Source organism: Muscardinus avellanarius (genome assembly GCF_963383645.1).
Source record: "Muscardinus avellanarius genome assembly, chromosome: 13".
NCBI lineage: Eukaryota > Metazoa > Chordata > Mammalia > Rodentia > Gliridae > Muscardinus > Muscardinus avellanarius.
In genome coordinates this window covers 36,614,872-36,637,528 of record NC_137799.1, presented here as the reverse complement: position 1 = coordinate 36,637,528, position 22,657 = coordinate 36,614,872, and the positions used below count along the sequence as shown (strand labels likewise).

General features: G+C 48.2%; 1 protein-coding gene across 2 annotated transcripts in view; it reads left to right on the top strand.

Annotated features, from left to right (window-relative positions):
• NANS (N-acetylneuraminate synthase) overlaps positions 1–18,760 on the top strand; it is a gene marked incomplete at both ends in the record, with an annotated part of 28,475 nt that extends 9,715 nt beyond the window's left edge. Inside the window, 4 exons of one of the 2 annotated variants that reach the window (XM_080708509.1) lie at positions 7,662–7,761; positions 9,881–10,035; positions 15,207–15,473; positions 18,551–18,760. In XM_080708509.1, the coding sequence (XP_080564635.1) occupies positions 7,662–7,761; positions 9,881–10,035; positions 15,207–15,473; positions 18,551–18,760 (732 nt within the window). Of the gene's footprint in view, positions 1–7,661; positions 7,762–9,880; positions 10,036–15,206; positions 15,478–18,532 lie in introns of both variants that reach the window. The other variant, XM_080708510.1, reaches the window with a different exon arrangement.
• Positions 18,761–22,657: the final 3,897 nt, after the last annotated feature.

The following is a 22,657-nucleotide window of genomic DNA, read 5'->3' as shown; positions in this document are numbered from 1 at the left end:
TATTGCTTCTCTCTGCCAGACTGTTGGGCCCCAACATCCCTGTACCTGACACCTAGTAGGTGTTATGAAGATAGTTGCTGTGAGTGCATCAATGAATAGATGAACCAAAGGAGGATCCCTTGCTTTTGCCAGATCCAGATCCTTAAAGGACGCAAAGCAAAAAGGTTAAAGAGGAAAGAACATGGGCTTTGGAATCCAAAAGACTTGGTTATTTATGGTTCTACCATCAAGAGATCAAGAAAAGCATCTTTAACATTTACATGTTTATTATTACTCAGTTCCCTGCTAGGTATTTTATTTTATTTTTTGGTGGTACTGGGGATGAAACCCAGGGGCCTTCTACCTCCGGGCTACACTCCCAGACCTATTTTACATTTTTTTATTTGGAAACAGGGTCTCTTAAGCCAGCGGAGGCTGGCTTTGAACCTGCGCGATCCTCCTGTCTCCGCCTCCCAAGCGCGGGGATTACAAGCGTGCGCCACCACGCCCGGCTTTGCTAGGTAAATCAAATCTACAAATCAACTTATTCCTCTTAATAAACCCTTGAGATAGAACAATCGTTACAGATAAGAAACTGCAGAAGCTAGGAGTGGGGTGCATGCACACTTGTAATCTCAGTACTGGGAGGCTGAGACAAGAAAACCCGAGATTTGTGGCCAGCCTCAGCTACTTAGTGAGGCTGCCCGCAACTTAGTGAGATCCTGTTTCAGAATAGAGAATAAAATAGGGCCGGGGGTGTAGCTTAAAGATACAGTGCCCCTGGGTTCAATCCCCAGTACAGAAAGAAAGAAAGAAAAAAAGAAAGAAAGAAAGAGGAGCTGGGTGTGGTGGTGCAAATTTTATAATCCCAGTTCCTGGGAGGCTGAGGCAGGAGGATCACAGGTGTACAGTCAGCCTCAGCAACTTAGTGAGGGCCTGTTTAGAAATAAAAGATAAAATAGGGTGGGGAGTATAGTTCAGAGGTAGAATTTCCCCGGATTTCATCCCCAGTACCACACAAAAAATAAATAAATAAATAAATATGTAAAGTATACAATTTAGTGGGTTTTAGTATACTTAGAGTTGTGCAAACATTAGTACAACTAATTATAGAACTTGTTTTTTTGTGGTACTGGGGATTGAACCCAGGGGTGTTCTACCTCCGAGCTACGCCCTGCTCCCCATAGAACATTTTTTTAACCACCCCCTAGAGCTGGCCATAGTAGCAGACGCTTGTAATCTCAGTACTTGAGAGGCTGCGACAGGAGGATCACAGGTTCGAGGCCAACCTCAGCTACTTAGTGAAACACTTTGCAACTTAGTGAGACTCTGTATACAAATAAAGAATAAAAAAATAGGGCTAAGGGTGTAGTTTGGAGGTAGGATGCCTCTGGGTTTCATCCCCAGTACCCCCCCCCCCTACACACACACAAACCACAAAAAGAAAAATTTGTCCCCTAAAGAAAAATAACCCATTGTCCCAGCCTGAGGCAACCACCACTCTCCTCATGCGTTTATAAAGAGATCATGCAATCTGTGGTCTTAAGAGCCTGATTTCTTTCATGTAGCATGTTTTCAAGGTTATCCGTGTTGTAGCATGTATCACCACTGCTCCGCTCCTTTTAGCGGCTGAATAGTGTTATGTATACCACATTTTATTTGTTCATTTGTCCGCTGACAGGCATTTGGGGCGTTTCTTCTTCAGGTTTTCATGAATGATGCTGCTGGGAGCACGCACGCACAAATTTGGGCATATATCTAGGATTGGAATGACTAGGTCACATGGTAACTCTGTTTAATTTTTTTTTTTTGTTTTTTGTTTTTTGTACTGGGGATGGAACCCAAGGGCATTCTACCTCTGAACCACACTACTAGCTCTATTTTATTCTTTTATTTTGAAATAGGATATCAATAAGTTGCAGAGAGCCTCACTAAATTGCTGAGGCTGGCCTCGAACCTGCGATCCTCCTATCTCAGCTTCCCAGAACTGGGATTACAAGCGTGCGCCACCACACTCGACTGTGTCTGGACCATTTTATGTTCTCACCAGCAGTATTTGAGCCTTTCAGTTTTCCTGCGTCCTCACCAACATTTACTGTCTATTTTGATCTGAACCATCCTGTTGGATATGAAGTGGTATCATGATTTGATTTGCATTTCACTAATGTCTGGTGAAGAACATCTTGTCTTGTGCTTATTGGTTATATGTATATATTTTTTGGAGAAAAGGGTTATCCTTATATTCTAAATACAAGTCTGTCTGTCTCTCTCCCTTTTAGGGGATGTACTGGGGATTTAACCCAGGGGCATTTTACCTCCAAGCTAAATCCCCCAGGCCTATTTGTAATTTTGAAACAGGGTCTTACTAAGTTGCTGAGGCTGGCCTCAAACCTGTGATCCTCCTGTCTCAGCCTCTCAAGTACTGGGATTATAGGTATACACCACACCCAGCTCCACAAGTTTCCTAGATGAATAATTTTAAAATTCCCATTATGTAGGTTGTCTTTTTTGCTTTCTTCCTTTGAAACAAGCATCTTTTAAAAAAATTTTTTTTTGATGTTACTGTGGATGGAACCCAGGGGCATTCTACCTCTGAGCTACACCCTGACCCCTATTTTTTATTCTTTATTTTGAAACAGGATCTCACTGAGTTGCAGAGGGCCTCACTAAGTAGCTGAGGCTGTCCTAGAACCGCGATCCTCCTGTCTCAGCCTCCCAAATGCTGGGATTACAAGCGCGTGCCACCACACCTGGCTGAAACAAATATTTTTAATTTTATGATGTCCAATTGGTTTTTTCTTTTGGACTTTTCTGTCTAGTCTTATGATTTAAAATTTTATCACAGCCTCAGCTACTTAGTGAGGCCCTCTGCAACTTAGTGAGACCCTGTCTCAAAATAAAGAATAAAAATAAGGCAGGGTGTGTGGCTTGGAAGTAAAATGCCCCTGGGTTCCATCCCCAGACCTGCAGAAAAAAAAATTATCACCTTTTTTCTTTGTGTGTGTGAGTGTGCACGTGTTTCTATGTATTGAACCAAGGACCTTAAGCATACTACTACTGAGCCACATCCCCAGCCCAAAAGTTTCTCAGTTTTAAACCACAATGTGATGCTGAAGGGATTTATATACTTAAACTTGGTGACTTACACCTGGGATGGGGATGTTCAGTCCATGTTTCCAGGTGCTGAACTCCTGAGTTGGACTTGTGTCTGTGAATGCTAAGGGCACTCTTTTGTGTGTGTATGGTACTGGGGTTCCTGGAAGCCCTTCTGCCTCTGGGCTACACTCCCAGACCTATTTTATACTTTTGTTTTTTTATTTGGAAACAGGGTCTCTTAAGCCAGCGCTGGCTTCAAACCAGCGCGATCCTCCTGTCTCCGCCTCCCAAGCGTGGGGATTACAAGGGTGCGCCACCACGCCCGGCAGGGCACTCTTTTTTGAAACAGGGTCTCGCTAAGTTGCTGAAGCTGGCCTCAGATCTGCAATCCTCCTGCCTCGGCTTCCCAGAGTACGGGGATTATAGGCTTGTGCCGCTGTGCCCAGCAACAAAGTCACTTCTTAGGTCGTGCCCTCCACGTGGCTGGGTGTTTGAGAGTCGGGGTGCCTCTACCCTGAGCCCCTTTCTTGGGTTTTCTTCCCTCCACTTCCCAGAAAGCCCTTCTCTCGGTGTCTGGGACGCTTGCTCTGAGAGCGCAGGTCCTGGTGCTGACGCTTTCCGTGTGGCTGGGGCTCCGCATGGAGCCCTTGGAGCGGAGTGTTCCCTGGGATCGTGAAGGCGCCTCCCCTGAGTGCTGGGGAGGCTTCGGTGAGCTAGGCCCCAGGGGCGAGGACAGCGCCTGGTCTGCATCCTCCCAGTGAGAGCGGTCCTGCTCCCCAGGCCCCTGTGGAGGCTCCCGGCGGGTCTCGTGGCTGAGCTGGCAGGGAAGCGCAGTCCGAGGAGACTTTACAGCAGAGTTTCTTGGCTTGGCTTTGCTGAGCCAGCATTTCCTGTCCAGCCGGCTGTTGGAGGTGGGTCATGGGTTGGTTCCTTGTTCCGTGTTTACCCAGTAAGTGGCTCCCAGTGTTTGTCCACTGACTTCCTTATAGACAGTGGGCATTTACTGAGTGCCGTTTCCCCCACCGCACCTGCCGGTCTAGGGCTTCCTTGGTGTACCTAGGAAAGGTTAAGGCGTGGCAGTTTTATTAGGGCTAAGAACACTACTAGGGTACTTGGCTACAAGGTGCGCTGAGGCGTGTGCAGGGGGCTGAAGCAAGCAGAGCGTCCTCCGTCCCAGTGGCTACTTCTATGTGGGGGACGCACATGAAAGCTCTCACCGCAGCAGTGGCCTCTGAAGGTCACGCTTCCCGACCACCAATGGCCGGGGCTGAGCTTCCCGCCCTCCCACACCTGCCTCCACGGGGCCTCTTCGCTTCTCCTTCCCTGGACACCACCAGCAGGTGGCCCGTTTCCCCCTCATCCTGGTGCAGCCCCTTTCTCTCCAGCCTTCTTTCTCCTCTTCTGCAGGATTCAGAAAGAGGGGAGAGGAAGGGGCTTTAGAGCTGTGCATCTACTTCTCTTTTTCCTGTTACCCCTTTTGGAGACTAGCAGTTCCTAGAGTTTCTCAACACACAACATAGAAATGGGGTCCTGTGGGCACATATTGTCAATTCTCATTGATTAATTGAATTAGAGTTAAAAATGTTCTCAGCCGAAGAGATTGGGCAAACACTGGATTTGTTTGTTTATATATGTATGTATGTATGTATGTATGTATATATGTATATTTATTATTTTGTGATACTGGAGATTGAATCCAGGAGCATTCTACCTTTGAGCTACACACCAGCCCAATATTTTTTTTTTTCCTTTTTGAAATAGCGTAGGAGCTGGGGATGTATCTCAGTGGTAGAGTGCTTGCCTAGCATGCACAGGACCCTGGATACGATTTCTAGCACCGAACTGGAAAAAAAAAAAGGTGAAATAGGGTCTTGCTATATTGCTGAGGCTGGCCTCAAACCTGCCAGCTTCCTACCTCAAACTCTTAAGTACTGGGATTACCAGTGTGCACCTCCACACACAGCAAACACTGGGTTTAAATTCAAACAAAGCTGGGCACAGTGGTGCACACCTGTAATCATGATACTTGAGTGGCTGAGACTGGAGGATGGAAGGTTTGAGGACCACCTCTGCAACTTGGTAGGATCTTCAGCAACTTAGTAAGATCCTGTTTCAAATTAGAAAGGGATGGATGTGTAGCTTGGAGGTATAATGCTCTTGGGTTCAGTCCCCAGTAACACACACACACACACCCCTAACTCTCCAAGGAGTTAGGGGTTTTGGCATTTTCCCCAAACTGGTCTGGTGGGTGGAACCCTTTTCTGTGCATTGAACAATTTCAGGTGCCAGAGAAGGGTCTTATTGGCCCAGTTCCATTCAGCCAGACCCCAAAAGGCTTTGTGCTGTGGGGTGGGTTGTGAGGAAGAAGGCCTGAGGCTACCTGGCTTCATCATGCCTTAGACAAAATAGGGGAGGCATGACAGGGAAATCCGAGGGGTCCATGAGGAGACTGCTGTGCTCTGATGCACCCGAGAAGCCCAGGATGCACAGCGGTGCCACTTAAAGACACAAGGCTGGAACCTTCCAGAGGACTAAAGTTGGTGGCTTTTGCAGGGCAAGGAATCCGAAGCGGCAGTTTTCTAAGTGGCCACTAGATGGCAGTGGTTCCCAGGAGGGCTGCAAAATGGGCAGTGCACCCTTCAATCTTAGCAGGAATTTGCCCTTTTTCATCACTTGAAAATTATAGAAGACCCTGTGGGTTTCACGGCTGCTGCAGGTGAGCTTTGCCGAGTGGCTCCCGCCCCCATTTGGCCTCCTCGCCCTGCTTGCCCTGGCATTCTCCCGCAGGGCTCCTCATCTCCACGCTCATGCCTCCACCTGCTGTTTTCCCACCAGCTAAACGTTCTCTAGAGAAAACTTAGGGGTTTCCCTCTTTACACAGAAAACAGCCTCTGTCCACCAGACACAGCCAGAAGGCTGGTGAAATTAGACTTCTTCAACCAATATAGTACAAGTAAAAAACAAGCCAGATATGGTGGTGCACACCCATAATCCCAGCTACTCGAGGCTGAGGCAGGAGGATTACAGTGTGAGGCCAGCCTGGACAACTTAGCGAGCCCTCACCTCAATAAGTAAATAAATTAAAATAAATTGATTAAAAGGCCGGGGGTTTAGCTCAGTGGTAGAGTTCCCCTGGGCCCAATCCCTAGTTCAGAGCAGGGAGTGTTTTAATTCCCTCTTATGGCTGGTAAAGTGTGACATACAAGAGAGAATGGGGTAGATGAGAATGGGGAGGGAAAGAGAAGAAATAAAGCAGAGGAGGCAGCGACAGGAACTGCACGGACGGTGGCTCAGGCTCCCTGGCCACACCGCACGGTGGCCCTTGGACTGGGAGGGTCACACATTGCCTTCGGACTGGCTGGCCGAGCACTTTTCGTGGCTCTCCACCTCTCCCCACCTGTGTGTAAACAGAGGAGCCGTTATTCTCTGACCTCAGCCCCAATGTTTGCAGTAGCTCTCAGGACCTGCTGAACAGATGGGTGAAGTTTTAGCCACAGTGGGTTGCTTTAAAGTCACGTGCACCCGGGGGTACAGCTCAGAAGTAGAATGCCCCTGGGTTCAGTCCCTAACACCACACACACAAAAAACCTAAATAGATGAATAAAGTCAATTCGGCCAGGCGTGGTGGTGAATGCCCGTAATCCCAGTGCTTGGGAGCCTGAGACAGGAGGATCCCAGGGTATGAGGCTAGCCTCAGCAACTTAGTGAGACCCTCAACAACTTAGCCAGACCCCGTATCAAGGTGAAAAATAAAAGGGGCTAGGCATGTAGCTCAGGGTTTGAATGCCTCTGGGTTAAATTCCCAGTACTCCTTCGCCCCCTCCAAAAAAAAAAAAAAAAAAAAATCCCTTGCAGAATGACCTTCTTGTGCTGTTCCCTCCCACCGCCTACCCTCTGGATTTTCATGCCTGGCAGTTTGTTCCTCGGAGCATGGTTCATGGGTAGCAGCAGTGGCTCTATCCAGAAACCTATGGAAGTGTAGACTTCCAGGCCCTGCACCACAGGCAAAGTAAAAACGCAGCCCCCAGCACCCTGAGTCGAACCGATGAGCCCAGGGATGTTGAGGCCCCGAGGCAGGGAACCTCAGCAGGACGTGTGTCGAGAGGGGGTGAACGAGGCTGGCTTTTCTGTGGGCAGTGTGGTGCGGTGGGCCTGCCAGCCATTGGTGCACGGTGTCAGGGCCGGGTTACGAAGCACTCTATTTTCTTTTTCTGGCGGGGATTAAAAGGACCTGTTTTCCTGGCCGCTTGGCCCTAAAGGAAGAAGAAGGCCTTTGAAGGCGTTCACTGTCTCACTGCCTGGTTTCTGGGTCGAAGCTCGGCCCTGGCCCTCTCGGGACTGTGCACTGGTGCCTGGGAGGAAGGGCTGGCGGGGAAAGAAGTTTCTCTGGGCTCCCGCAGCGGCAGCCGATGCTGGGCAGTGGGTGGGTGGGCAGGAATGAGTGATTGATGACGGAGAACAAATCTTGCCTGCTTTCAGGTGGTTGCGTCAGCCCTCCCTGGGTGAGAGGAGGGGGCTTTTCTCTTCCTGCGTCACCCCTGCCCCGAGGATAGCAGTTAAAGGGGTTCCCTCTCTGATTTTTGTAGATGGCAGTGGAGTTTCTGCATGAACTGAATGTTCCATTTTTCAAAGTTGGATCTGGAGACACTAACAATTTTCCTTATCTGGAAAAGACGGCCAAAAAAGGTGAGTCTCGTTTTGTTATAAAACCCTGGGGAGTCCAAACCTTCATGTTTTTACCCCCTGGTGGCAGTCCGCTTTGAGGCACATCTCTTGAACACAAACCTTAGGAACCGCTTTCCAGCACCCTCTTCCACTCTTTAATGTGCTAGCTTGCGGGGATGTAATAGTGTGATGGTTTTACTATAAATTTCTTTTTTTCTTTTTTTTGGCGGTATTGGGGATGGAACCGAGGGACATTCTACCTTCAAGCTACACCCTCAGTCCTATTTTTTATTCTTTATTTTGAAACAGGGTCTCATTGAATTGCAGAGTGCCTCACTAAGTAGCTGTGGCTGTCTGTGAACCACGATCTTCCGATCTTCCTGTTTCAGCCTCCCAAATGCTGGGATTACAAGCCTGTGCCACCATGCCCAGCTTAGACATTTCCCTTTTTTTTTTTTTTTTTGCAGGTTTGGGGATGGAACCCAGGGGCATTCTATCTCCGAGCTACACTCCCTGCCCTTTTTTTTAAAAAAATATTCTTTATTTTGAAACAGTATCTCACTAAATTGCAGAGGGCCTCACTAAGTATATGAGGCTGTCCACAAACTGTGATCCTCTGGTCTCAGCCTTCCAAATGCTGGGATTACAAGCGTGCACTGCCACACCTGGCTAGAAATTTTATATATATATATATATATATATATATATATATATATATATATATATTATTTATTTATTTATATTTATTTTATTTGGTGGCACTAGGGTTCCTGGAAACCCTTCTACATCTGGCTACACTCCAAGACACCTATTTTTTATACTTTTTTATTTGGAAACAGGGTCTCTTAAACCAGCGCGGCTGGCATCGATCCTGCGCAATCCTGCTATCTCCGCCTCCCAAGCGTGGGGATTACAAGCGTGCGCCACCACGCCTGGCTAGAAATTTATTTTTAATTAAAAAAATTAAAGCTGATCTTATAGAAGTTGAGAGTAGAATGGTGTTTGCCAGAGGAATAAAGGATTTTGAATGTCTCTATCACAGAGAAATGATAAGCGTTTGAGGAGACAGTACGCTTAACCTGATTTGAACATTGCACAATCTATGTATGGATTGAAACAAAATGTATGTATTGTATGTATGAAACAGCATGTATGTATTGAAACATCATGTGGTACTGGGCTCAATCCCCGGTACCATACACAAAAAAGAACTTTTTAACTTATAGGTAATTAAGGGTATGATAGTATATATACAACTTCTTAGAGGAAACCTTGTGAGGTTCTGTGTAGGTGTGGTCGGTCTGTCTAACTTCTCTTGTGACATTTGTAAAGTGATTTTGCAACATGAGCAATCTCTTTTGCTTCTCATGACAATCCTGGGATGGAGCAGGCCCTACTATTATGATGCTCTATACTTATTTCATAGACGAGAATCTGAGACTCAGAAGACGGTGCTCTGCCCAGGCACAAGCAAAGCCAGCGCACCGGGGGTGCACTGAGCCTCACCCCCAGCTCTGCCTTGTTTTGGATTTTGGTGCGGGGATTAAGCCCGGGGCATTCTGCCTCCGAGCCACACCCTTATTTTAATTTTTATTTGGAAACTGGGTCTCACTAAGTTGTCGAGAGCCTCACTAAGTTGCTGAGGCTGGCTTCGAACCTGCGATCCTCCTGTCTCAGCCTTTCGAGTACTGGGATTACGGGCGTGTGTCACCACACCAGCTCAGCCATGCTTTTGAATTGGGGGTCAGTACTGACCCTCCCTTACCTCAAATGCTGGGGGCCAGAAATGTTTCCGGTTTTGGAGCATTTTGCATTTTGCCTTTTCAGATTTGGGGTGTTCAGCCGGGACCGAACCGCGTCACGTCTGGATCAGCTGAGATGCTCATCTTCCCTTTAGGGTGTGAATTCTCTCTGACTCCTTAAATCAGCTCACTTTGCTGAAGCGTCCTGTTGGGAACCGCAGGAACCTACATTTTCTGTGGTCGAGGGCACAGCCCTCCACACGCATCGCTGTTCCCGTACAGGGGCTAGCATGGTGTCTTGAGAGATGCTTGTTGGTTTAGTTGAACGATGAGACCCGTGGTCTGGATGTGTTTGCGGGGAGTCTGGACCCCTAAAAAGAACCTGCTGTTCCCCCCAGGCCGTCCAATGGTGATCTCCAGCGGGATGCAGTCAATGGACACCATGAAGCAGGTCTATGAGATCGTGAAGCCCCTCAACCCAAACTTCTGCTTCCTCCAGTGCACCAGCGCGTACCCGCTGCAGCCCGAGGATGCCAACCTGCGCGTCATCTCGGTGAGCAGGAGGGAGGGAGCCCTCGGATCGGCCACTGTGCGCTGCTGGCTTTGCCCGAGCCATTTACTGTGGGGAAAAGAGCCTCGTACATGCCCAAACTCTAACCAACCATGCACGCTGGGTAATGTGAGCATTTGAGTGCGAATCAAATGAGAGCCAAGTCGTTGAGAAAGCACATACGTTCTGAAGGTGACTGTAAATTAAGTTTTCTTAACCCCAATCTTAATTTCTTCCATTATAAGATTTAACATGGAATGCTCATGTTTATTATGTATACGATATATACAGTCGTATACCATATGTACAATCATATGCATACTATACAGTCTTCACATACATCTATTCTGTGTGTGTGTGTGTGTGTGTGTGTGTGTGTGTGTGTGTGTCCATGGGGCATTCTACTTCCGAGATACACCCTCAGTTCTTTGTATTTTTTGTTTGGAAACAGTGTTTCACTAGGTTGCTGAGAGTCTTGCTAAATTGCTGAGACTGTCCTCAAACCTGTGATCCTCCTGTCTCAGCCTCCCAAATACTGGGATGATGGGTGTGTTCCACCACACCTGGCTCATACACTTTTTCATTAGTTGTGCATATGGACTGTTAGAGGCCCCTCCTCTGACTTGCTGGCTCATATCCTCTCTCAGTAGATTGAGACATTCTTCTTAGAATGTCTTTTGTCATGCGTGTGTGTGTGTGTGTGTGTGTGTGTGTGTGTGTGTAGTACTGGAGATTGAACTCCAGGGCATTCTACCCCTGAGCTACATCCCTAGCCCGATTTTATTTTTTATTTTGTAACAGTCTCACTAAGTTGCCAAGGCTGGTTCTTATCTGTGATCCTCCTGTCCCAGCCTTCCAAGTACTGAGGTTGCCTCAAGGCTAGTCTTAGCAACTTAGTGACATCCTGTTTCAAAATAAAAAATAAAATTGATCTGGGGTTGTAGCTCAGGGGTAGAATGCTCCTGTGTTCAATCCTCAGTACCGAAAAACTGTGTGTGTGTGTGTGTGTGTGTGTGTGTGTGTGTGTGTGTGTGTGTTACTGGGAATTGAACCCAGAGGCATTCTACCTCCAGGCTACACTCGCCCCATTTTACTTTTATTTTGAAACAGGATCTCCTTGGGTTGATAAGAGTCTTACTATTTGCTGAGGCTGTCCTCAAATCTTCCATCCTCTCAAGTACTGAGATTATGACATGACTTTTTTCTTTTCTTTTTTTTTTGTATTGTGGATTGAACCCAGGGGTATTCCACTTCTGAACTACACCCCCAGTCCTTTGTTTTGAAACAAGGTCTTGCTATGTTGCTAAGAGTCTCCCTACGCTGCTGAGGCTGTCACCGGACCTCTGACCCTCCTGTCCCAGCCTCCCAAGTAATGGGATTACAGTAGTGTACCATCATGCCCGCTATGACTTTTTTTCTTAACTCTGAAATATACAATGTAGAAAGTGGTGTCTCCTGCTTCCCTGCCTCATTAGTCTCGTGGGATGCCCTGGCCTGGCACCTGCTGCAGCACACACCGCGAGCCTGCTCTCCCAGGCCTTTGCCACCCAGCCGTGCTGATCTCGCGTGAAACCCACCTGAGTTCTTCTACTGTACTCAAGCAGTCTGGTCACTGACAAGACTCGTCCTCCTTAGAATGTCTTTTGTTGCAGTCAGTGATATAGATAGCTGGTTAATTCATTACTGAGCATTCAGCCCATGGATTGTTTTGAGATTGGGCTGTCTGTATAATTGATGATAATATTTGTGCATATAGCGCGCTTGCTCTCAGAAGCATAGGCAAATTAAATGTGACAGTGTGCCGGATGCCTTTTGAACGAGCTGAGGCATTCGGTTTTAGTTATATTGCCATTCCTGGTGGCTTTCTCAGGATGAAACATTCCTAAATGCTTTGTTGCTGTTTTGTTTTTTCTTTCCTTTTTTGTAACTAGAGATTGAACCCACACTTTGTACATGCTAGACAAGTGCCTTACCATTAAGCTACATCCCCAGGCCATTAATTAATTAATGTATTCATACATACATACATACATACATACATACATACATACTGAGAGTTGAATCCAGAGGCATTCTACCTCTGAGCTACACCTCCAACCCTATTTTATTTTTTAATTTTTTAAATTTTGTTTTATTTTATTGTGGTGCTGGGGATGAAATCTAGGGGCCTTCTACCTTTGGGCTATACTCCCAGACCTATTTTATATTTTATTTGGAAACAGGGTCTCACTAAGTAGCTGGGGCTGGCTTCGAACCTGCACGATCCTCCTGTCTCAGCCTCCCAAGTGCTAGGATTACAAGTGCGCGCCACCAAGCCTGGCTAATTTTTTTTCATTTTGAAATAGAGTCTCACTAAGTTGTGGAGGGCCTTACAAGGTGCTGAGGTTTACTAGGAACCTACAATATTTTTTATTTTATTTTATTTTTTTTGGTGGTGCTGGGGATGGAACCCACGGGCTTTCTAACTGTAGGATATACTCCCAGACCTATTTTCCTATTTTATTTGGAAACAGAGTCTCCCTAAGTTGCTGAGAGCCTAAGTAGCTGAGGCTGGCTTCGAACCTGTGCAATCCTCCTGTCTCAGCCTCCCAAGAACTGGGATTACAAGTGTGCGCCACCACACCCGGCAGGAACCTATGATCTTCTATCTCAGTCTCCCAAATACTAGGATTACAGGTGTGAACCACTGCTCCCAACCCCCCAGCCCTATTAATTAATTAATTTATTTATCTGTGTATTTATTTTTTTATGTTATTAGAGATTGAGCCCATGGGTGTTCTACCTCTGAACTACACTCTCAGCTCTATTTCTTATTATTTTGAAACAGGGTCTCACTAAGTCGCAGAGAGCTTCAGTAAATTAACTGAGATTGACCGCAAACCCGTGATCTTCCTGTCTTGGCCTCCCAAGTACTGGGATTACAAGGGTGTGCCACCACAACTGGCTTTCCTGGCCCTATTTTTTATTCTTTATTTTGAAACAGGGTTCTATTACATTGTAGAGGGCCTCGTGAGGTTTTGAGGCTGGCTGTGAGCCTGCCATCCTCCTGTTTCAACCTCCTAAGTACTTGGATTACACATGTGTGCCACCATACCCAGCTGGCCCCAGACCTTTTTGAAATTTTATTTAATTAATTAATTAATTAATTAATTTATTTATTTATTTTTGCAGCACTTGGGATGGAACCCAAGGGTATTGTACCTCCGAGGTACACCCCCAGCCCTATTTTTTAGTCTTTTTATTTATTTATTTATTTATTTATCTAGAAACAGGGTCTCAGTGAGTTGTGAAGGGCCTCACCAAGCAGCTGAGGCTGCCCATGAGCTGGGATCCTCCGGTCTCCGCCTCCCGAACGCTGGGATGACAATGCTAAGATCTTGCTAAGTTGCCCAGGCTGCCCTTGAGCTTATGATCTTCCTGCTTAGCTTCCACAATACATCCTTTTTTTGTTTTTTTGTTTTTTGTTTTTGGTGCTGGGGGATTGAACCCAGGGCCTTGCACATGCTAGGCATGTACTCTGTGTGTGTGTGTGTGTGTGTAACTAGCTTGAATCCAGGACCATTCTTATCTCTGAGCCACACCCCTAGCCCTACTTTTTTACTTTGAAACAGGGTCTTGCTAGTTTGCTGAGTCTTACTAATTTGTCCTCAAAGCTGTGATCCTCCTCTCTCAGCCTCCCAGTACTGGTATTGTGATCATGCCTGGCTACAAAGTACATTTTTTTTGTGTGTGTGTGTGGTACTGGGGATTGAACTCAGGGGCATTCTGTCTTCAAGCTATACCCCCATCTTGCTTGCTTGCTTTTCCTTCCTTCCTTCCTTCCTTCCTTCCTTCCTTCCTTCCTTCCTTCCTCTCTCTCCCTTCCTTCCTTCCTTTCTTCTTTCTCTCTCTTTCTTTCTTTCTTTCTTTCTTTCTTTCTTTCTTTCTTTCTTTCTTTCTTTCTTTCTTTCCTTTGAAACAAGGTCTCACTAAGTTACTGAGGGCCTCCTAAGTTGATCTTCCTGTCTCCGCTGCCCACTTACTGGAATTTCAGGTGTGCACCACCAGGCCTGCTTATGCATTTTTAAATTTTGGGGTCATACTAGAGATTGAACCCAAGGGCGATCTACCTTCCATCTATACCACCAGCCCTATTTCTTATTTTTATTTTGAAATAGCATCTTGCTAGATTGAGGAGAAACTTATTACTTGCCGAGGCTCTCCTTAAATCTGCGATCCTCCTGTCTCAGCCTCCCAAGTACTCAGCTTGTACATTTTTTTTTTTTTTTTTAGTGCTAGGGATGGAACCCAGAGGTATTCTACTTCTGAGCTATAACCCAGCCCTACTATTTTATCTTTTATTTTGAAATAAGGTCTAAGTTGCAGGGGGCCTCACTAAGTAGCTGAGGCTGTCTGTGAACAGTGATCCTCTGGTCTCAGCCTCCTGAATGCTGGGATTACAAGCGTGTGCCACCGCTCTTGGCTTTGTGCATTCTTGTGTTTGTGTGTGTGTGTGGTACTGGGGGTGGAACCCAGGGGCTTTTCTACTTCCGGGCTACACTCCCAGATCTATTTTATCCTTATTTGGAAACAGGGTCTCACTAATTTGCTGAGAGCCTCACTAAGTAGCTGAGGCTGACTTCAAACCTGTGCGATTCTCCTTTCTCAGCCTCCCAAGCACTGGGATTACAAGTGTGTGCCACCACACCTGCGGCTTTGTTCATTCTTAATGGTCACAGTAACCATGGTTTGGGAACATTTACAATGTGCTGAGTGCCCTCCTGCTTTCAGGGCAACTTTTTTTGGGGGGAGGTCTGACGGTGGAACCCAGGGGAATTTGACCTACAAGGTACACTCCTGCCCTATTTTTTATTCTTTAATTTGAAACAGGGTCTCACTAAGCTGCAGAGGGCCTCACTAAGTAGATAAGGCTGTCCATAAGCCGCGATCCTCCAGTCTCAGCCTCCCGAATGCTGGAATTCCAAGCGTGCGCCACCATGCCCGGGCATCAGGGCAACTCTTGATGGACTGTTATCCTTCTCAGGAATGAGAGGCTCAGAGAGCCCCAAGTATCTCCCCATGGTTGCACAGCTAGTGGGGGGCTAACCTGGTCTCACCCCAGATCTGTCTGACTCTGGAGAATGTTCATGAAGCACCCCAGTGGGTAACTGGTTTCTTCTTTTTCCATTTTAAAGGAATATCAGAAGCTCTTTCCTGACATTCCCGTAGGGTACTCTGGGCACGAGACGGGCATAGCGATATCTGTGGCTGCAGTGGCTCTGGGGGCCAAGGTGTTGGAGCGCCACATCACCCTGGACAAGACCTGGAAGGGGAGCGACCACTCGGCCTCGCTGGAGCCTGGAGAGCTGGCTGAGCTGGTGCGGTCTGTACGCCTCGTGGAGAGGGCGCTGGGCTCCCCGACCAAGCAGCTGCTGCCCTGTGAGATGGCCTGCAATGAGAAGGTGGGTACTGCCCGGCGCTGCCCGGCCCGCGGTCCTGGGTGGGGCACAGAGCACGCGCCTGAGAGGTGGGGTCACCGGCAGCCCTGCCGAGCCCAGCCGGGTAAGAGATGCCGCCCTGGTCCCTGAGTTCTTTCAGGCTCCCGTGAGCAGCAGCGGAAACTTGTTTCTTTTTTTTCTATTAGAGATTGAACACAGGGATGTTCTACCTCTAAGCCACATCCCCAGCCCTATTTTAGTCTCTATTTTGAAATAGGGTTTCACTATGGTTTTTGGGGGGGCTACCGGGGGTGGAACTCAGGGACATTGTACCCCTGAGCTACACCCCCAGCCCTATTTTTTAGTCTCTTTATTTATTTATTTTTGCAGGACTGGGGATGGAACCCAGGCAGTCAACCTCTGAGCTATACCCCCTGCCCTATTTTTTATTCTTTATTTTGAAACCAGGTCTCACTGAGTTGCAGAGGGCCTCACTAAATAGCTGAGGTTTTCCACGAACCACGATCCTTCGGTCTCAGCCTCCCAAATGCTGGGATTACAAGCCTGTGCTACCACACCCGGCTTAGTCTCTTTATTTTGAAACGGTCTTACTGAGTTGCAAAGGGCCTCGCTAAGTAGCTGAGGCTGTCCACTAACCAGGACCCTCCGGTCTCTGCCTCCCGAATGCTGGGATTACAAGCGTGCGCCACCAGGCCCAGCGGGTTTCACTCTATTGATGAGTGTCTCGTCAAGTTGCTGAGGGTGGCCTCGAACCTGTGATCCTGTCGTCTCAGCCTCCCAAGTACTGGGATTACACCACCACACCCTGCTGGAAATGTGTTTCTTAAGGGAAATTCTCGGACCATTTCTCTGCCAGATCACATTGCAGTCTTCACTGGGCCAAACCTTGGGTCCTTGGAGTGGGTCAGCATGGGAGAGCCTGTGGCAGGCCTGGGAGGCATGGGGAGTGTGCGTCGTCACGCGATGGTGCTGCCATCCTCTGGCAGCATGACCCACAGACTTGAGGGAGTGAGGCTGAGGCAGGCCAGCGGGAACACAGCACTCTGGGCTTCTTGGAAGTTGTGGCCTGGACCTTCTTTCCTCCGAGTCACAGAGCCAGGCATCTCAGGGCTGCTGGGCTTGCCACCTGCCGCCTGGGCCGAGGCAAAGGTGGACAACAGGCATGCGTGGGGACCCTTGCTATTTTTATTCTAGTGGGGCCTCCCTGTCGCTGCCCCCAAATGAAAGGATACAGACCTCCCGGGGGCTGATAGTGAAGAGAACAAAGAACTAGATAGAAGGAGAGGGGAGAGGACTCTTCCAGAAACCGGAGAGTTAGTTGCAGGAGTTAAACACGTAATTTGGCTGCCTGAGCTCACCGTGAAACACAGTGATGTGAATAATTGGATAGTCATCAGTTTTCAGACTTTTTTTTTTCTCCTGGCACTAAACTCCAAGCAGAACTGATTCCTGGGTGAGGAGGATGTCAAGTTCTTTCATGGGTTGTTTCAGAGCATCTATAGAGAGCCAGGAACACTGGTCATGAGCTCCAGGTGGCCCTCATTCCTGCCACCTGCCCGTCCTGTACCCCTTCCTAGGCCCCGCCCTTGCCTGTGGTCTGCAGAACAGTCACCCTCCCACACTGAGCCTCCATAGCCCTGTTTACTAAACAGTGGCAGTCAGGTTTGCCTCCCTCAGGAGCCCGGGCTAGGAGTCAGCCGTCTCACCTCCTCAGTTGTCTTCTTGGCTGTTTGCACCTTTGGCCAAGTCACCCACCCTCTTGGGCCTCGGTTGCCCCATGTTTACGATGACATGTTGAACTAGGTAATGACAAAAGTAATTATATTTTTCCTGTATTGGGAACATTTGTTCCACCAAGCATGGTGGCACATACGTGTAATCTCAGTACTTGGGAGGCTGAGATAAGAGGATTGCAGGTTTGAGACCAGCCTCAGACATTTAGAAAGACCCTGTTTCAAAGTAAAACAATAAAAAAAAAATTGGGCTGGGACTATAGCTCAGAGGCAAAATGCCCCTAAGTTTTCCTCAGTACCATATAAAAAAGAGAGAGAACATTCATTTTACTTTCCAGTTATGTCGCATATTGTCACTAATCTTCAGGGTCTTCTAAAAAGATGCAGGTAAGCCAGGTGTGGCGCACACTTGCAGTCCAGCGCTTGGGAGGCTGAGACAGGAGGAGAGCAGGTTTGTGGCCCACCTCAACACTTTAGTGAGGCCCTTGCAACGTAGTGACATCTTGTTTCAAAATAAAAATAAAATAGGGCTGGGGTGTTGTTCAGAGTTAGAATGCCCCTGGGTTCAACCCTCAACACCACAAAAATAGACAGACAGATGGACAGACAGACAGACACTGAGTGGTGGAGTGCAGTGGTGCATTCCTATAATCCTAGCTATTCAGGAGGCTACAGCAGAGTGACCAACTGGAGGCCAACCTGGGCAGCTTAGCGAGACCCTGCCTCAGAACACAAATTAAAAAGGTCTAGAGACTAGCCGGGCATGGCGGCGCACGGTTGTAATCCCCGCACTTGGGAGGCTGAGACAGGAGGATCGCACAGGTTCAAAGCCAGCCTCAGCTACTTAGTGAGGCTCTCAGCAACTTAGTGAGACCCTGTCTCCAAATAAAATATAAAATAGGTTTGGGAGTATAGCCCGGAGGTAGAAAGTCCCTGGGTTCCACCCCCAGTAACACACAAAATAAAATAAAAATAAGAAGGTCTAGAGATGTGGCTCACTGGTACTTTCCTAGCATGCAGGAAGCTATGGGTTCAATCTCCAGTACTCAAAAAGAAGAGGAAAGATGCAGTGCACTATTGTTTCCCTTTTTTTTTTTTTTCAGTGAAACCAAAGCATACTTCCCCCCAGTTAATAGGGATTGAACCTGGCTCTGTCCAGCTCCATAGCCTGAACCCTCTCCTTTGCATGCCACTGTAAAGGACCCTAAGTCTGTGAAGCACCCTGCACTGGCCACGGCTGTGCGTGCGAGACACTGGTCTAGGTTCCGTGAATCCTGCGGAACCTGATCAGGGACCTTGAGTGTGACACAGTATGAATCTGACGCCAAGTCTTCATCTCGTCCACAGCTGGGCAAGTCTGTGGTGGCCAAGGTGAAAATTCCAGAAGGCACCATCCTCACACTGGACATGCTCACTGTGAAGGTGGGTGAGCCCAAAGGCTATCCCCCTGAAGATATCTTTAATCTAGTGGGCAAGAAGGTCCTGGTCACCATCGAAGAAGATGACACCATCATGGACGAATCAGTAGAAAACCATGGCAAAAAAATTAAGTCTTAAAATAAAGTGCCATTCTCTGAAGGCTTGGTTGCCTCATTGGTACGGTCTGGTGTGTGGGGTGAGGTGGGGCAGGAGGGGCAATCTTTGAAGACCTTTTTTCATGAAAGGGAGCTTTCGTGACCTCCCTCTCACACAGCAGCCATGTCTGGCCAGGTCCTCTGTCCAGTCCACAGGAGAGCTAGAAAGAGCCAGCGAGGCATTCTGCTGCACGGTGGTCAGCCCAGAGGGGAGGTGGGCCCAAAGGTGCAGACATGCCCTGTTGTTTCTCTGTCTCCCCAAAGAGCTGGCTGGCTGTGACCCTCCTTTGAGCCTTCATTCTTGTTCTCTGCAAAGCCAAACCCGAGTGACCGGAGCCTGCTCTTCCTTCTGGACCTCCAGCTGCCCCCTCTCCTCCCTCGCTGTGTATCTGGTTGTATACTGGTCACTTGATGTTAGAGAAGGGATTGCAAAGGGTCATGTGGGCAGACGAGGGCAGTGCGGTCTCTGAGCAAAGAAGGGGTAAATAGCACTCATTCCTTCTCTCAGCAAGTCCCGAGGGCCTCACGCGTGCCTGGCGCTGCTGTGAGCACTGGGGATGCTGCAGTGAGCAGCCCTGATCCCTTCCTCATAGATCTGCCCCTCAGGTGGGGCAGGCGCACAGCCAGCCATCACAGAGTAAGCCAGCCCTCCGGATGTTAGAAAGGTGTGTGTGCAAAAAGGAAGAAAGCAGATGAGCGCGAAGGGGGTGGCCGTGTTCAGCTTGGCGCTTGAAAGTCTTAAATAAGAGGGTGATCAACAAATGTAAAATCGCAAACCCTGCTAACCGAGATTCTCATTGTTGTACATCCTTGAGCAAGCAGCATGAGCCTTTCACAGAGACTCAGTGTCATGCTCCCTCTGTCCTTGTTTGTGTGTGGTACCGGGGATTGAACCTAGGGGTATTCTACCTCCAAGCTACATCCCCAGCCCTTTTTATTATTTGGAAACAGGGTCTCACTAAGTTGCTGAGAGCCTCACTAAGTAGCTGAGGCTGGCTTCGAACCTGCGCGATCCTCCTGTCTCAGCCTCTCAAGCGCAGGGATTACAAGCGTGCGCCACCACGCCCCGCCTCCTTTGTTCTTTTGAACCAATGCTGAGATTAATCATATTTCATCAAACGTCTTTTCAAATCTTAATCTTTGTTTATATTTATTTGACCTCGTTTACTATATAACTCCTCTTTTTCAAAGTATGTGAGTTTCCTTTCAAATGCATAGACCTAGTCTTCTGGGGTTCTTTACTTATGAAGACGGGTCCTCTCTTCAGTGGATCCTGAAACAACCTCTGGAGAGGCATGTGTGTTGATGGGGTGGTTGTTACTACTATAAGAGAAACTGGAGATTTATGTGCTAAGAACTGAAGTGTGATAGTATCCGTTTCTAGCTATTTGCCTCCAGCTTTCATTTCTCTCTATAACCATCTGGATGTTGAATAAACATCTGTCAGGTATACACCTGTATGTAATTCAGGAGGACTGTAAGCTTGAGGCCAGGCTGGGCCAGCCTGAGCTACTGGGATGTGTAGCTCAGTGGCAGAGTGTGCTAGACTCAATCCTAGTACTGCAAAACAAAACCAAGAAGTTTCAGATTTAATGGCATACACACACACACACGCGTGCGCGCGCTCGCTCACACACACACACACACACACACACACACACACACACACAGAAAAAGTGACATTTAAGCATATCTGCAACTTCCTAATTAGAAGTATGGTATCATAGTATGGTAGTAGTGGGCTGTGTTCCAGGGCCTGCATTGAAATGAAAGGAGGGAAGGGCCTGGGCTCTAACAGAGACTGTACAGGTTGGTTTCCAAAGGGAGCAGTGGGTCACCCCTGGGTCCTGGCAATTTGAAACCTCAGAAGGGCCCAGGGAACTTGGTAAACCCCAAGCTGGATTCCCCAAAGGGGAGTAATCAGTGCAGCTGAGAGGTGGGAGCCCCTGAGGTCAGGAGACTTGGCTCCCTGCCTTTTGAAGAGAGGCCGTGTCCTGTGTTGGAGAGAATGAAGGAGGGGGCCCATCTGGACTGTGCTTCTCATCAGTGTGTGCAGAGGAAATGATGTGTGATGTGTGTGGCCCATAGCAGATGAGCTAGAAGGTGCCCCATGCTTTACCAGGCTGCCCTGAGGGCTGACCGATTATCTGGGCACATGTCTAGCCCGTGCCACTGGAGAGGCTCAGGCCTATAAGTCATCCCTGTCACCTGCTAGGTGGGGGTGGAGTGCAGCCCCACTGCACGGCAGCAGCAGGGCCCTGAGGATTCTTGGCCCCTTGGAGACAGCCCCCCCCCACCTGTGAATTGCTGAGATGTTTAACCAGTCACAGGGGTCGAGACAGGAGGAGGCTGGGAGAGGGGACACTGGCTAGGGAAAGCTTCCCCAAAGAGGTGGCACTCTAGTCCAGCCTTGCAGGTTGAGCAGTGACTGGGGAGGAACCCTGTGCACAGGCTTGGGAATACCTGGTGTGCCCAAAGACTGGCAAGAAATGGTTTTGCAGGAATGGCACCTGGGGAAGAAGGGTGGGTGGGCTTAAAGGCCCACTGAGCTTTTGTTTTGTGGGCAGTGGGGGAGCCATGGAAAGTTTCTGAGCAAGAAAAGGGAAGAGACCCCTGCTCTCTCATGCTTACTCCCCACCTTATGCAGTACCCCCCCAAGGATCCTTTGGCTCACCAGGCTCAGGCTCTGTGGGGGCTACCTGTGCAAGGCTGTACCCCCACTAGGCTCACATCACCAACACAGTGGTGTTGCAGATAGAAGACCCTAGGGCATCTCTAAAAACTGGTAAGTAGTTGGGTGCAATGGTGCATGCTTTTGTAATTCTTGTACTTGAGAGGCTGAGATGCGAGGATTGCAGGTTCACAGCTAGCCTCAGCCACTTAAGCCCTCCACAACTCAGTGAGACCCAGTTTCAAAATAAAATAAAATAGGGCTGGGGGGATAGCTCAGAGGTAGAATGCTCCTGGGTACAGACCTCAGTATCACATTCTCTCTCTCACACACACACACTTGGCAAGTGCCCACAGATGACTTCAGTGTTGCTAAAGGATGATCACAGAGAGGCCAAAAGCTACATAATACAATCTTAAGGATGGCTGAGGATCAGGGCTTGTTTCATCGAAGCAAGAACTTACTGTGCTATCTTCAGGAGCAGTGAACTCTGGCTGGGATGTTCAAGTAGGGACCAGATGACTACTGGAAGACAGTGGTGGAGGGGATGGCACTGAGCAAGGGCCTGCCCATGCCCAGGCGCTGTGCACTTGAAGGAGCCCACGTGAACTCTCAGTGAAGAACAGAGCTACGACAATATTCATATTTTATTAAAACAAAACTGGGCTGGTGGTTGGGCTCAGTGGTAGAACACTTGCCTCATATGCATGAGGCCCAGCACCAGGAGAAAGAAAGAACTCACATTAGAAAAGCATTCTAATTGGGGTGGGGGGCGTGGTCCAGTGCCTGGCTGCATGAGGGGTTCAGTACCCAGCACCAGAGGGAAAATCTGCAAGTGACTTGCTGTATCAGTAAGGAAATTTCAGCTCTGAAAGAGAATAAGGTGAGTGATCAGCACCCTTATGAATGTAAGCTCCAAAGAAAACGTCATTCCTGTGCTGAGACTATCAAGGCGGCTCCCATTACTGCCACATGGCCTAGGCGGGCACTGTGCTGGTAATACGATGGGTACTCTCTCGGAGGTGCTAGGAAGTCCTAGCTTGAATACAGCTGTTGGTTCAGTTGAGCCTCACCGAACAGTAGTTATGGTCATTATACCCCCCACCTTTTGCAGTACTGGGGATTGAACCCAGGAACATTGTCCTCCAAGCTACACCCCCAGCCTTATTTTTTAGTTTTTGGTTTTTTTTTTGAAACAGGGTCTGAGTT